This window comes from Cimex lectularius, unplaced genomic scaffold, assembly GCF_000648675.2.
Source record: "Cimex lectularius strain Harlan isolate CLEC.00 unplaced genomic scaffold, Clec_2.1 scaffold10, whole genome shotgun sequence".
NCBI lineage: Eukaryota > Metazoa > Arthropoda > Insecta > Hemiptera > Cimicidae > Cimex > Cimex lectularius.
Window position 1 is genome coordinate 3,235,117 of NW_019392665.1, and position 16,419 is coordinate 3,251,535.

At 36.5% G+C, this 16,419-nt stretch overlaps 1 protein-coding gene across 4 annotated transcripts in view; it reads right to left on the reverse strand.

Moving 5' to 3' along the window:
• The window catches only part of LOC106667267, a 32,629-nt gene that overhangs the window by 4,763 nt on the left and 11,447 nt on the right, over positions 1–16,419 (reverse strand). For 2 of the 4 annotated variants that reach the window (XM_014395417.2, XM_024225057.1), the window contains exon 2: positions 1,688–4,030. In XM_014395417.2, coding sequence (XP_014250903.2) covers positions 1,688–4,030 — 2,343 coding nt within the window. Of the gene's footprint in view, positions 1–1,551; positions 1,627–1,687; positions 4,031–10,688; positions 10,753–16,419 lie in introns of those variants that run through there. The other 2 variants (XM_024225056.1, XM_024225058.1) reach the window with 2 other exon arrangements.

Genomic DNA, 16,419 nt, shown 5'->3' on the forward strand with positions numbered 1-16,419 from the left:
TCTTTAAATAATCCTTATTATTTTAGTTTAGTAAATTTTTCGAAGGAAGCCTGAACCTGGATTTCAATTTGTCATTATATTGATTCATTTTTCACTCCACAACATTTAAAGTCTATAAAATTCCGTGGAAAATTTGGTGGAAAATGTTTCAAATGTGTACAAAAAGGAAATTTAATAGTTTGGTTCTTTTTAAAATTTTACAGACAATTCTGCAGTGTGCTTATTTTTTATATTATAAATTATATGGTAAATTTTTTATTTGTTTATTGAACAAAGTGTTTCATTCATTCTGAGTTAGGTGCGAAATTAGCTAAATGTAAGGCTAAATGTACCCTTTTAGTACGTTTATCCACTACAATGTGGCGTACCAAAATTTTCCAAATTTATTTGATTTCTCATTTCTAAGCTATTCCAAATGTGTGGTGATTAGTGACCCTTAATCGATATTTATTTAGAAATCGTGAGGTGCGATCTGGTGTGATGTAGGTTTCAGAAAAACATTTTCTTTATCGTGCCAACGTTTCGAGCTTTATTGAGATCATCTTCAGGGCTCAAAGTGTTTGTCTTCTGTGTAATTGTACGGGGCACTCTCGACACGACACGCAAGAATGGCACAATTACACAGAAGACAAACACTTTGAGCCCTGAAGATGATCTCGATAAAGATCGAAACGTTGGCATGATAAAGAAAATGTTTTTCTGAAACCTACATCACACCAGACCGCATCTCACGATTTCTAAATAACTGTTCCAAATTTTTCCGTCACGTAAAAGGATTTATTATCGTTAATATCATATAATATACGCTAATTAGTTTGAAAACAGAAATGACGTTTGTAGAATGATACAACAATACTAAAACCAATAAAGTTGAAAAAGTATAATACGCAAAAAGAAGAAGAAGAAAGGAAAACAGCAGAACAAGAGATTCGTTGATTTTCTTTGAAAAATATCAGAAAAAATAAAAATTTAACTTTATTCTTCTACCTATTGTATATTTTATAATGTATTATTTTATTGTAAATATTAGTTTACATAGTATACTGTTATTTTTTTATATTTTGTACATTTAAAACAAATGCCTGTTAGGCTGCCTGTTAAATAAATTTTGGCCGTTTACGATCGTCGTTTGTTTGTCTTGCCATATTCAGTGGTGGGTTTGTGTACTATTTTTCTTATTTGTGTAAGTCATTGTGTGTCCGTTTTCTGTTTCTTTTTATTTCTTTTTGTTATGTATTTACGAGTGCGTTATGTTTCCTCCTGTTTGTAAATTTCTAAATTTTTAAGCATTTCTGACAGATGCAAAGAACTTAGGTCTTAGGGAGCACGATGGATATCGAACTATACACCTCACACAAACCCAAGAACCCTCGACAATACAGCAAGTTTAATTATATTTGTCTGTAGTTCGACCAAAATTTGCCTTTGCGAATGGCTTTTTGGTCAATTTTGTCCGGACGCAGTTGCCAAAGTTGGAACGGCCATTTTTTTTGTACAGAGCTTTACGTGTTCGTCTATATACATGGTGATTATGTACACTTTAGTACGTACGAAAGTAGACCTCATCCGTCCACTCTAGGTAGTTTAGCCGCCGGGCGGTCGCATAACTTGGAAATGGACAACCTGCTTTTTTTAAATATTGTTAGGTTTGTGGTTTTGAATTGCCTTTGTTCTTTTAATTGAATACCTTCTGTAAGTGGCCGGATAGCCTTTGGTCTCGCAGGGCTCGAAATCGTCCGTGGACCTCCTTGGCCGGCTCTCGGGCGCAGTCCTCGCCTTTTCTTCTAGTAGGTGCCTTCTCTCGGGTCTGAAATCGATTTCCCCTTCGTAAAACAAGTAATCGTGCCTTTTTGCAGACAGGGCTCGCTCCCTCTCCTCGATCCGGTTCCCGGGTTTGAGGTTGGTCCCGGCTTTGTAGATGACGGGCCTCCTAGGTTGGTAATTTTTGAAATCGCCCCTCGGATCGCAGATGTTCATATCTCCCGAGAGTTTGAGCAGAGAGTTGTTCCTGTGGATCAAAGGCCTGGAAGGGTGGTAGTCTCTAAATTCTGCCCTTTTCTCTGTCATATTTTCCATATCCCCTTCCGGCCGGAGCAGAGAGTTGTTCCTGTGGAGCAAAGGCCTGGAAGGGTGGTAGTCTCTAAATTCCGCCCTTTTCTCTGTCATATTTTCCATGTCGCCTTCCGGTTTTAGCAGAGAATTGTTTCGGTGTATAACCGGCCTCGAGGGGTGGAAGTCTCTGTATTCAGACATTTCCGAAGTTTTTTCCATGTCGCCTTCAGGTTTTAGCAGAGAATTGTTTCGGTGTATAACCGGCCTCGAGGGGTGGAAGTCTCTGTATTCAGACATTTCCGAAGTTTTTTCCATGTCGCCTTCAGGTTTTAGCAGAGAATTGTTTCGGTGTATAACCGGCCTCGAGGGGTGGAAGTCTCGGTATTCAGACATTTCCGAAGTTTTTTCCATGTCGCCTTCAGGTTTTAGCAGAGAATTGTTTCGGTGTATAACCGGCCTTGAGGGGTGGAAGTCTCGGTATTCAGACATTTCAGAAGTTTTTTCCATGTCGCCTTCCGGTTTTAGCAGAGAATTGTTTCGGTGTATAACCGGCCTCGAGGGGTGGAAGTCTATGTACTCTGAGGCGATTTCCGAACTCTTCTCCATTTCCCCTTCCTGTTTTTTTAGCAGTGTGTTGTTGCGGCGGATTTCCGGCCTGGACGGGTGGAAGTCCCGGTATTCCGTCCTGGCCTCCGAAGACCCGCCCATTTCTCCTTCCGGGTGAAGTTGCGAGTTGTTGCGATGGATTACGGGTCTGGACGGGTGGAAATCTCGAAACTCGGCCCCCGCTTCCGTCTCCTTCGTCACATCCCCTTCGGGCCTGAGGTTCGAGTTGTTCCTGTGGATCACCGGCCGTTTCGGATGGAAATTCTTGAACTCGGACTTCTTCTCCGTTGTCTTGGCCACATCCCCGGACGGCTTGAGTTGGGAGTTATTCCGGTGGATGAGGGGACGTTGCGGATGAAAGTCCCTGAACTCCGACCGCACCTCGGTCGCCTTCTCGATGTCGCCAGACGGTTTGAGAAGAGAGGTGTTACGGTGGAGGACGGGTCTGGACCTCGGGAAGTCTTTGTACTCGGATTTAAGCTCCGAAGATATGACCATGGAACCTTCCGTGTGCAGATTCCCCTCGGGCTTCTTAGCGACCAACCTCGTCAGCGGGAAAGAGATGAACTGCTCCCTGTATTCCGGCTGGAACTCCCTCAGCCCCTCGGGGATCAGGTCGTGAGTCGGTCTCACGGGGTCCCTCTTCGCCTGCGGTCCGTAGTCCACAAATTGCCGCGTTGTCTCCGACGTTCCGTTCATCGGGGCCGTTTCCAAAGCGATATTCTCCCTGTGGCGGATTCTCTCCACCAGCTGAGGCGTGTGGGGCACGTATTTCTCGGCCGATTCCGTCACCTTTTCCACACCCCCTTCTAATTTGAGAGAAGTGCTCCTCCTCGTCAGCTCCGGCCTCGTAACTCCTGGAAATTCTACAAAACTCTCACGGGCCTCTGACGTTTTGTTCAAAAATTCCCCTTCGGATTTGAGCAGGGTGCCTCTCCTCGCAGACCGGCTCCTCTCCCCTTCGACATATTTGTAATTTTCCGATGCTTCGGTCAGAGAGAGGAAATCGCCTTCGATTTTAAGAGTGCTCCTCCTCCTCGCCGGAAAGACTCTTTTTATCGGGAACTCTCTGTACTCGTCCTTGTATTCGCCGGTGTACACCAAATCTCCTTCTAGCTTGAGGAAATCCTCGGGTTTGAGCCTCTCAAAAGATTTAAAAATCGAGTTCCTCCTGTAGCGCCTTTGGTATTCAGTCTTGAGATGCGAAAAAGCCCCTTCGAGCAATTTTATATTGTCCTGGGGCCTGAGCCCCGGCGGTGGTCTGCGCCTTCTGTGCTTTCCGAGCTCGTCGACCGTCAGCCCGGGCTGCGTCCAACTCCAGTACCGTTGCCTTCTCCCGTTCTCCTCTCGCCTCCGACCAGACCCAATCCTCCTGAAACAGGGAGAAACTTTGTACAGAAGAAAAATTAGGCCTCGTACTAGAAATAAACGACGACGGATTATTGATTGGCGGGTTGAAGGCATAAATGATCCCTCGGCGAACTGGGGCACAGTGCCAGGTGGCGATGCGGTTCTTTACAATCAAGCTTGTACTCACTTAACTAAAACAAAGGCGAAACACGAGTTCAAAAGTCTGTTTTTCCCTTTCAACAACTATGACTAAACACGTACCAGTCAAGAGGGAAAACCGTTTTCTCGCCTTTCTTCCACATTTCGATATGAAATGTTTAAAAATTAGCGGACTGATTTAAAAGTTCGACTTTTCGTTAAGTATAAGAAGAAGAAAAAACAAGAAAAAATCGTGATAAAAATATTCCACAAGGGGATTTACAAATAGTCGAACAAGCTACCTAACAAAACTGAAATAATTTATTAAAAAATAAAAGAAAAAAATTGGTAAAACAGGCAGCCACACTATATTTTTAAAGAGGAGAAAATATTTTAGGACCTAAACTTTACCGTGTGAATTGATAGGTGAATTTGGAAGTTAACAGTAAATAAAAACAGAAGGTACGAAGAAGCTGGTACTAATCATTCGAGAATATAACTATTTATCGTTCTAGCTTATTCTTATATTTTTATTTCTATTTTCCTAACTGTCTCTCCACCGCCCTCTTATTGTTTATTCTTATCTGTTTATTTATCGCATCACCCTCTTCATACTACACACACTTTTCTATCTACCTTTCTCTCTGTTGTCTCTTATCTCTGTACACGTATTATCTCTCTTAATTCATATATTAATTATTATTACTATTATTAGGGAAAGTAAATGAGGGCAACTTAGGAAAACGATATCAGCGACATCTACGGAATCATTTCGAAGGTTACCATTTTATTACATTTGGCATTTATGTACCGTTTCTTAAAATTTCTTATCTGTGTATTATGATATATTTTGATTTTTTTATAAAGTTCTCTCTCTCTCTCTCTCTCTCTCTCTCTCNCTCTCACACACACATTCCATATTTCAAAAATAGAACGATAGCAGCGAAATCTACGGTATCTTGCCAAATATGGCCATTTTATTGCTAATTGAAATTGATTTCATTTCTGTACACGATATAATCTGATATATTTTTATAGAGCTCTCTCTCTCACTCTTTCTCTTTCTCTCTCTCCCCCCTCTCTCTCTCTCTCCATCTCTCCCCCTCTCTCACCCTCTATCTATCTATCTCTCTTCTCTCTCTCTCTCTCTCTCTCTCTCTCTCTCTCTCTCTCTCTCACTCTCTCTCTCTCTCTGTCTCATTTTTCTAATGTACCTGTCTACCTCTTTTCTTGATCCATTTCTATCTCTTCCATCTTAGTTTTGCTATTTTTAAATAATACTAAATCATTGAAAAATAATTCTACATCTAATAAAATGCACCGATACACTGGTGTGGTGAAGCATGCTCTCTCTCTCTCTCTCTCTCTCTCTCTCTCTCTCTCTCTGTCTCTATCTATCTATCTATCTATCTATCTATCTATCTATCTATCTATCTATCTATCTATCTATCTATCTATCTATCTATCTATCTATCTATCTATTTATCTCACTCACTCACCTCACTCACTCACCCTCTATCTATCTATCTATCTATCTAACTATAACTCTTTTCACTCCTGTCACCATAACTGATCTTTCAATGTAAATTAGATGATGTCTATTACTGTTGATGTAATTCTAAGCATGGATTTTCAATATGAACTTTGCGATTATTTGAGTTTCTCTTTTATCGTACAGCTTGGTAATAGTAAAAAAATTACTTGTTCCAGGCTCGCTGGGACACCAAGTTACGATTCATCAAAGAGGAAATTTTAGAAATGTTATGTGTTCAATGTTGTATGTTTCAACTGTTTTATATGTTTTTCCTTTATAGACGGATTTAAGAATGTTGAATATCCCAGGGCGAGTCATCGAGGGTTAATTTTTGTGTACAAGTCTGGATATCCATTTTGGGATGTCGGGCATGGATGTGGCACCCGGGTGGTTTTTCGGTTTATGCCAGTGGCGGATTACCCCATCCTCAGTTACCACCCATCAACTACCCATTTGACGTCATAGCTCGCCTTGTGTAAAGACGTCGAGAGGCTCCCCGATCCGGGGTTCTAAAAGTAACCGGCCGGCCATCTGGAGTTGACTTTGTTGCTGGTAGTTATCGGTCGAGGAGGGCGGAACCGAAATAGCGCTTTCCAATGACGCACTACACCGTCGAAGCGCCTTCCCCCGCAGCGGGCATCGCACAACAATTTAATCGGTTTTCGCCTCTTCCGGTCGCAGGAAGCACAGCTATATATAATTTTTTAACCAATACCAGGAGAAAAAAAAGACTCGTTTTCAAGAACCGCGCAGTCTTTCTGCCCACATTTCCGTTATGATAAATCTATTTCCTCCCTAGTTATTCAATCAATCAATTTGAGGTCCGACTGTCATTCACCATCACCACGTTTAATTTCATTCTTCCTGCCATTTCTCCATAGTGTTTCATTTCAGAAGAGAAATGGGTGTTCGATCGATTTGGCATCAACCAGGACGAGATATTTAAGAATGAATAAAAGAAAAGAATTTCGGAATGAAAGGTAGAAGGGCGTTGAACACAGCGGGGGCAATGATTTTTCAAATCATCGATTAACCTTCTCTCCGGCCATTAGCTACCGTTAGCTGTCTACTGTCCATTTATATATTAACCATGTGGCAATCAGTGATCAAACAACTCTACATTGTCTCGGTATAAAGTAATTTATTGTATCAAATTGGATAAACCTTTTTTACTATTTATACTCTATTTGAATTAAAAATAAACTTTTTTGTCCCAGATGCTCGACATTCTTAGAAAATCAGTTGGGTTGTGAATTTGTCGCCTTGTCCCATTCATGCCAAGCGGGCCGTTTAATTTTCCCGATTTAAAATATCCGAGTTGACAAATGTAAAAATGAAAGACGTACTGGAGCCGAGGAGGGCAGAAATAGACCTTGCCGTATGTCAATTCTCGCAACCTTGGCACGCGAGGCTTACCGCCCCGGGGGCGGTATCTTCTCTAGGCCAAGCCCGGCTTAGTTTTACCGGGGGACTTGGAAGTTTCGAAAAAAAAGGTTGAAGCGACACGGATAAAACTCGAGCTTGACGGTCGCGTTATTGCGAAGAAGGCAGATGTTTTACAGCGCGGATTCGCCGTTGGCACGAAACACGCGAATCGCGTGCTGCAAGATCGTTAATTACTTTCCGATTTACGACTTTATAAAAGCGATTATCTCCAAAAGAGAAAAAAAAACTTTTTCCGATTAAACCAGGTCTGAATATACGTTATATCTAATCTGTCCAGTTATAATAAGAAAATAAAAGAAAGCCTACCAATTAACTAGGCAAAGAAAAGAGTACAGATATAAAAGTTCAAGTGAGACAAATGTGAATAGAAGAAAATTTAAAAAGTTAAAGATGGAAAGGCAGAAACTCATCAAATGTAATAAAAGAATTGATTCAGAGATTGCCAGGGAAATGAACAAATACAAGACGGAAGGAAAAGAAAAGCATGAAACGAATGAGCATACTGCAGAAAACGTAATTAACTAAAGTAAAAAAAGTTTTGGAAAGAAAATTATACAACAAATAGTGCAACCATTTTCTTTCCCCCTATCACTATCCTTTTATCACTATCAAACTTTTTCTTCCTACCTGCGTCCTTCTCTTTGCCACAATTACCAAATCAATAAATTTTCATCTCCATTTCTTTCTCCCATCTTACTTTTATATAAAATATAACGATATAGTTACATACGTTCAGATGAAACGAGGCGATTCTGTTGTGGTAAAATATGTATCGTATAATATATAAGTGTAATAAACTCAATTAGAACGATTGAATATTTATTTACTTAGAATGTAAATATATCTGTATATTTATATTGTTTAGAATCTCTCTTTCTCCCTCTCATTCACTCTCTCGTTTAATTAATATTTACATACTTAGCAACTTTCTCCCACCCTCTCACTTACGCTCCCTCTCTTTATCTCTCTTCTTTAATTAATACTTACTTAGCAACTTTCTCCCACCCTCTCACCTACTCTCCCTCTCTTTCTCACCCTCCCTCTCACCCACTCACCCTCACTTTCTTTCCCTCCCTCTCACCTACTCTCCCTCCCTTAATTAACATTTACTTACTTAGCAACTTTCTCTCTCCATCCCTCCTCCAATCACTCTCTCTCTTTCTCTCTCCCTCTCCCTATACCTCTCCTTCTTTCTCCTTCCATCTCTTTTGCCCCCTCCCTTAATTAATATTTACTTACTTAGCAACTTTCTCCCACCCTCTCACCTACTCTCCCTCTCTTTCTCACCCTCCCTCTCACCCACTCACCCTCACTTTCTCTCCCTCCCTCAACCCACTCTCCCTCCCTTAATTAACATTTACTTACTTAGCAACTTTCTCCCACCCTCTCACCTACACTCCCTCTCTTTCTCACCCTCCCTCTCACCCACTCACCCTCACTTTCTTTCCCTCCCTCTCACCTACTCTCCCTCCCTTAATTAACATTTACTTACTTAGCAACTTTCTCTCTACATCCCTCATTCCCTCACACACTCTCTTTCCCTCCCTCTCCCTCTCTCTTCCTCTCTTTATCTCTCTCCTTTAATTAATATTTACTTACTTAACAATATTCCCTCTCCATCCCTCCTTCCATCTTTCTCTCCCTCTCTATCTATCTATCTCTATCTCCAATTTTCTCGCTACATCCTTGCCTTGGTACATTTTCCTAATTTATCTGTCTACATCATTTTAGTTATACATAAAATGTACCGAAAAAATACAAATGTTCTCCATCTAATCAAACGCAGTGATACATTGATATGTCTAAACATACTAAAGATTATAAGTGCATTAAACATCGATAAGAACGATAGAATATTTATTTACTTAGCAATTAAATATAATATTTCTATTGTTTAAAAAAATCTCTCTCTCACACACACACTATCTCTATCTCTTTCTCTCTCCGTCTCCCTCCCCTCTCCTTCTTTCTCCTTCCATCTCTTTTGCCCCCTCCCTTAATTAATATTTACTTACTTAGCAACTTTCTCTCTCCATCCCTCCTCCAATCACTCTCTCTCTTTCTCTCTCCCTCTCCCTATACCTCTCCTTCTTTCTCCTTCCATCTCTTTCGCCCCCTCCCTTAATTAATATTTACTTACTTAGCAACTTTCTCTCTCCATCCCTCCTCCAATCACTCTCTCTCTCTTTCTCTCTCCGTCTCCCTCTACCTCTCCTTCTTTCTCTTTCCATCTCTTTCGCCCCCTCCCTTAATTAATATTTACTTACTTAGCAACTTTATCTCTCCATCCCTCCTCCCATCACTCTCTCTCTCTCTCTCTCTTTCTTTTTTTCTCCTTCCATCTCTTTCTCTATCTCCCTTTCAATATTTATTTTTTATAATGTGGAATATGTTCTCTATGTTTGTCAGCATCTCCCTACGTATTTAATTTCTCTACTATGTTCTTCTCATACTTCTTACTATCTTCCGTCCTCACTCCTCTCTCGCTCTTTCTCTCCCCCTATCTATCTATGTATCTCTATCTCTATCTTTCTCCCTATACCCTCCATCACTTTGTTACACTTTCCTAATTTATCTATCTACCTCCCTTTAGTTGTATATAAAATATTCAGCAAAAATGCAAATGATTACGAAGTTCAACATCTAATCAAACGCAGCGATACACTGATAGATATATAGATAGAAGATTGATAGAAATATAGTAGCTAGATAGAAATAAGTGCAACAAACATCAATAAGAACGATTGATTATTTATTTACTTAGCTGAACTAACGCTCTAAGAAATTATAATAAGCCAGATGTCTGCAAAACATGAACCGTAGTTCCTATTCGCTTTTCTTCTTCATCGTCATCATCTAATTTTGAAAATTATGATCAATAGCTTAATTGGGCAATTCAAGCGTGTATTGAATGCGGCGTAAAGTCTTATATCCACAAGCCGCGCACGCACACAAATTAACGTTGTTTATCCTTTTTCGGCGCAAATTTTTAGTGTGTCTGGTTTTATATTCAGCCGGGTCGTTTAAAACCACCATGGTCTGCCTAACCAGGCTGATGTTTTCTGTCAAGTACATTTTTTCGTAATGGTTTGAGTCAGTACAGTTTTCTGTATGAATAACCTCTTTTGTGAATTAATTTTTTAAAATTAAATTTAGACTTAAGTTCAGGTTCATCACTCCGCAGACCTTAAGAAGAAATCGCATAGCCTCTGGTTGATTTACACTTATCGTGTTTAGTCCTGCGGTTAATAGAAAGTCCGAAAAATCAAACTTTTCACACCGAAAGAATATGGAATCTTCATCACGGACTATTTCTGATCGACTTCCACCCCCTTTAGAAAAAAAATTGTGCATTCGACAAGGAGCGGAGTAGAGGATAAAACCTCGGGAAAAGAATCCATTCGAATCTCGGGGTAAAAAGGGAAATGGACACGGCCCAAGATTCGTATTAAACATTCCCGTTTCACATGTCGGTCGAATATTAGTCGAGATTAAGAAACATCCGGTCTGATTTCGATCTGGCACCGCACCAAGACGAGAAATCGGACGGACGAAGACTCACGTGAAAACTTTAAAAATCGAACAGATCCTCTCTCCGTCGTCGTCCGCGCCGCAGCCGAACATCGTGAAGACTGAAGACTCGAGGGAAGCAGGTTTTGATGAATGAGTAATCGGTTCGTCCGTTTTCGTGCCGGACACTTCCGGTTGTAGGTTTGGATCGATACAAAAAAAAAATGTCACAAAGCTTTCAACCATTCCATCATTAAATAATAAACTTTCTTCTTGTCTATCCAAACTACTACAATACAAAAAACCTTTTTCATCAACCTGACCTAACATTAAATCACTTTACTCTCTACACAACAAGCCTTAATCAGGCCGATTAAAGGCAAAATTTTAGTTTATTAAGAATTTATTATTCGGAGATCGTGAGATGCTGTCTGATGTGCCGTAGGTTTTACATTTTCTTTATCGTGCCAACGTTTCGATCTTTATTGAGAACATCTTCAGAGCCTGGGAATTATAAACATTGTTTAAATTTTACGAATACATGGAGGATGTGGAAAAATGAATTTATACAATGCTAGAAAATTTTATATTAAAAAAATGACTTTATACAAAGCTAGAAATTGTAGATAAAATACATAAATGAATAAGTAAATAAATAAAATGAATTTATGCAATGCTAGAAAAAGATTTTAGATTAAAATTTTTTCTAACATTGTGTAAATTCATTTTATTTATTTATATTTTTTTGATCTAAAATTTCTAGCATTGTATAAATTCATTTTTTCGCATCCCACGTGCGTACTCAAATAAATGAATAAAATGAATTTATATAATGCTTAGAAAATTTTAGATTAAAAAAATTAATTTATACAATGCTAGAAAAAGATTTTAGATTAAAAATTTTTCTAGCATTGTGTAAATTCATTTTATTTATTAATATTTTTTTTATCTAAAATTTCTAGCATTGTAAAAATTCATTTTTTCGCATCCCACATGTATTTGTATACTCAAATAAATGAATTTAAACAATGCTAGAATAATTTTTTAGTTGAAAAATGACTATATACGATGCTAGAAATTTTCTAGCATTGTATACATTAAATTTGTTTATTTATTTATTTACTTATTTATTTATAATTTTTTATCTAAAATTTCTAAAATTCTAATAAATTCATTTTTTCACATCCCACGTGCATACTCAACTAAATGAATAAAATGAATTTGTATAATGCTAGAAAATTTTAGATTAAAAACATAAATTTATACAATGCTAGAAAAAAATTTTAGATTAAAAAAATGAATTTATAAAATGGTAGAAATTTTAGATAAAATAAATAAATAAGTAAATAAATAAATAAAATGAATTTATACAATGCTAGAAAACTTGAGATCAAAAAAATGAATTTATACAACGCTAGAAAATTCCAGATTAAAAAAAATTAATTTATACAATGCTAGAAAAAAAATTTAGATTAAAAAAATGAATTTATAAGATGCTAAAAATTTTAGATAAAATAAATAAATAAGTAAATAAATAAATAAAATGAATTTATAAAATGCTAGAAATTTTGAGATTTAAAAAAAATTCTACCATTGTATAAATTCTTTTTTTAATCTAATTTAAAAAAATTCTAGCATTTTATAAACTTTTTTTAATCAAAAAAATTTTTGTAGCATTGTATAAATTCATTTTATTTATTTACTTATCTATTTAATTATTTATTTTATCTAAAATTTCTAACATTGTATAAATTCGTTTTTTCACATCTCACATGTATTTGTAAAATGTAAACAATGTTTATAAATCCCAGGCCCTGAAGATGATCTCAATAAAGGTCGAAACGTTGGCACGATAGAGAAAATGTTTTTCTGAAACCTACATCACACCAGACCGCATCTCTCGATCTCCTAATAATCATTGACTAACGGTCACTCAATACCACAGATTTATTATGAAATTTTAAATAAATTTAAGACATTATAATATACAAATATGTTGTTTATGAGTTGTACCTTTTGAATTTATGTACCAGCTACATATTTTTACAGTGTTTGGGCCTCATTATACGCAGTTTGTTTTCTCTTTCGTGCGTCAGCCCGTTCAAATTGTAACTGTAAAGGTGCCTTTTTTAACCCCGGTCCGAGGCGGGATCTGCAATTCATATATTCCGTTTGTAAACATCCAGGACTATGAACTTTAATGGCCCTTCCAGGGCGGACGAGAAGGGCTCGACGTGGCGTGAAATTCGAGCGAAGGGGGACACCATACAAATTCATGACATAATATAACATAGGATTACGGATATTTGTTCAAAAGGAACGTGGAAGAAATGAACAAATGGAAAATAAACAATGGTAGAGTTCGACGATTAATCTACCGATGAGATTGGAACGAAAAATACAGGAACATTAATTAAATTTTGAATTTTTACTTTTGATTTTTGAACTATATAAAAATCCTATTTAGAAATTATAATTATTATACAGGTTTGTCATCGCACAGACGTCAAAAATAAATCTTAAGTAGCTTAAAATTAATTTAAAATAATCTAAAAGACTGAAAAACAGAGAGGTTTGGTGGGCCATGTAAGGCCAAATTTTTAAAAACTGCAGTGTACAATTGTTACAAAATTGTTGTTCTGGTAAAAATGCGAAAACAGGCGGACTAGAATTAGCCAAATTCGATAAACTTACTGTCGCGAGTAAAAAGGTAAAAGAGAAACTATTCAATCAATACTTTTTAGTCGTAAAAAATGATTATTACAAACATTATAACTAATAAAACAGGTCGAAGTTAGATCGTTAAATTTTGATAAAAAGGCGAAAACTAACATAATTTTGATATGACCATTGTCGATGATTACCATGTGCACAATTGTTTGAAATAAATGCGTTTTAATATGTTGACTTTAAATATCACACTACAAACAAGGGCAACAGATAAGGTTAAAATAGCCACGAAAAGAAGTTTTGTCAAAACAGCGAAAACACGCGGACCAATATCGGGCCAAAATTTGATATTAAAATACTGTCGATGGTCACCATGTTCTTAATTGTTTAAATAAAGCGTTTTAGTTTGTTAATTATACATATTACATAGCAAGAAATGTCAATAGATAGGGTTAAAATAGCCAAGAAAGGAAATTTTGACAAAACAGCGAAAACAAGCGGACCAAAAGGTCCAAAATTTGATATAACTGCTGTCGATGGTCACTTTGTTCACAATTATTTAAATAAATGCGTTTTAGTTTGTTAACTTGACGTATTATATTATCAGAAAGGTCTAGAGATGGAGCTAAAATAGCCAAGAAAGGAAATTTTGACAAAACAGCGAAAACAAGCGGACCAATATCGGGCCAAAATTTGATATAACTGCAGTCGATGGTCACCCCGATTACAATTATTTAAATAAATGCGTTTTAGTTTGTTAACTTTATTTACTACATTTTAAGAAAGGTCTAGAGTTGGGGTTAACACAGCCAAGAAAGGAAGTTTTGACAAAACAGCGAAAACAAGCGGACCAATATCGGGCCAAAATTTGATATAATTGCTGTCAATGGTCAGTTTGTTCACAATTATTTAGATAAATGCGTTTTAGTTTGTTAACTTTATTTACTACATTTTAAGAAAGGTCTAGAGATGGGGTTAACACAGCCAAGAAAGGAAGTTTTGGCAACACAGCGAAAACAAGCGGACCAATATTGGGCCAAAATTTGATATAACTGCTGTCCATTGGTCATGCTATTCACAAATATTTTAAACAATTTATTTTGAACTTTAAACGTTCTCTTAAGCTATAAGAAAGGTCAAGAGATAGGATTAACATAGCTAACAAAAAGCGAAAACTATCGAACAAAATGAGTCATAATTTTGATATGACTATTGTCGATGATCGCCAATTTCACAATTTTTTCAAATAAATGCGTTTTAGTATGCTAACATATTACATTAAAAACAAGCTCAAGAAACGGGGTTAACATAGCCGAGAAAGGAAATTTTGGTAAAACAGCGAAACCTAGCGGAAAAAACGAGTCAATTTTTGACTTATCTTCTGTCAAAGGTATCTTTATTTTCAAATACTTTAAACAAATTTATTCTAATTTGTTAATGTTGACTAACATTAAGAGAAAAACTAAAAGGTAAGGTTCAAATAAACAAGATATGAAATTTTGTCAAAATCGATAAAAGTTGGCGAACAAAGTGAGTGAAAATTTGAAATTCTCAATGGTAACCCTATTTAGAAATATTTTAAACAAATGCATATAAATTTGTTATCGTTTACTTATATTATGAGAACGTTTAAGGGATGGGATTAAAATATTCAAGGCATGAAATTTTGGCAAAACAGCAAAAACAAGCAGACCAAAACGATTCAAAGTTCGATAAAGCTGAGTCGATGGTCATCGTATTCACAAACTCATTATATAAACATATTTTAATTTAATTATTTTTACATGTATTATAAGCAAGAACAAGAAATGAGATTAAAGTAGCCAAGAAAGGAAATTTTCGCAAAACAGCAAAAAATAGCGGTCCAAACCGAGTCAAAATTTGATACAACTGCTTTTGATGGACAGCTTGTTCACAAATATTTTAAATATATATATACACTTTTTAACATATACTTACATTAAAAAAATTGGACAAGATATGGGATTAAACTAGCCAAGAAAGGAAATTTTGCAACAACTGTGAAAACAAGCGGACCAAAACGAATCATAATTTGATAAAATTGATGCCAGTAGTCGCCATGTTTTCAAATGCTTTAAATAAATTTATTTTAATTTGTAAACATGGACCTGCATAGCCTAAATAGCCACGAAAGGAAATTTTGGCAACAGCAAAAACAGGCTGACCAAAACGAGTTAAAATTTGATAACTACTGTCCAATGATCACCCTATCCACAAATATTACTGAAATTTGTAAACACCCACGTATGTCATAGGAAAGGACAGATGATGGTGTTAAAATATCCTCTATGTAAAATTTTGGAAAATAAGCGACAACTAGCGGACCAGACTGTGCCGAAATATGATAAAACTTATGCGTATAATAACTTTGTTTTCCCAGATTTTAAATCCATTAAAACGTTTACTTTTACTATAAAAAAATAGTTAAGATCTCTCAAAAGTACTGATATTTTTGGTAAAATGGTAAAAACAAAAGTACCGGCGTAAACTCGTAAATGATATCTTTTTAAAATTAAATTTTAAAAAAGTTGCATTAAAAATTTCTGGTAAACTGTTCTGCCATGTAATTCAGCTAACGCTGCGAAACTAGGCGGATCGGATAGAATTTCATTTAATCAGAATTAATGACATGTATAGTAAACTTTTTCACTTACTTTTTAAATGATTACATGTAGAAAAACTTATTTTTTACGACTTAATGTGAATCTGTCAAATTGGAGTTGTATAGTTTTATGATAAAACAGCGAAACGAAAAGCAAAAACTTGTATACTTTTCACAACATATTTCTTAAAAATGTTTCCATCCAGAACTTAATTTATTAAAACCGCGAAACCTATCGGACCAAAAGGAGCCCAAATGCAATGAAACTAGTTTCTATGATAGTTCTTTTTAAAGAAATTCTAAAAATATTCGATCCGATGTAAACAGAAGTAATACATATTTAAGTAGTATAATATCAGCGAAATTCTGATCCTGTTCTGCCATGTCACTGGTAAACAGCCAAACTCGGCGGACCAAAAAGGGACATTTTATAATTGTATAATCCAGGTATATTTTTAAAAAAATGTCTTTATGATGGGAAAAAAATGGG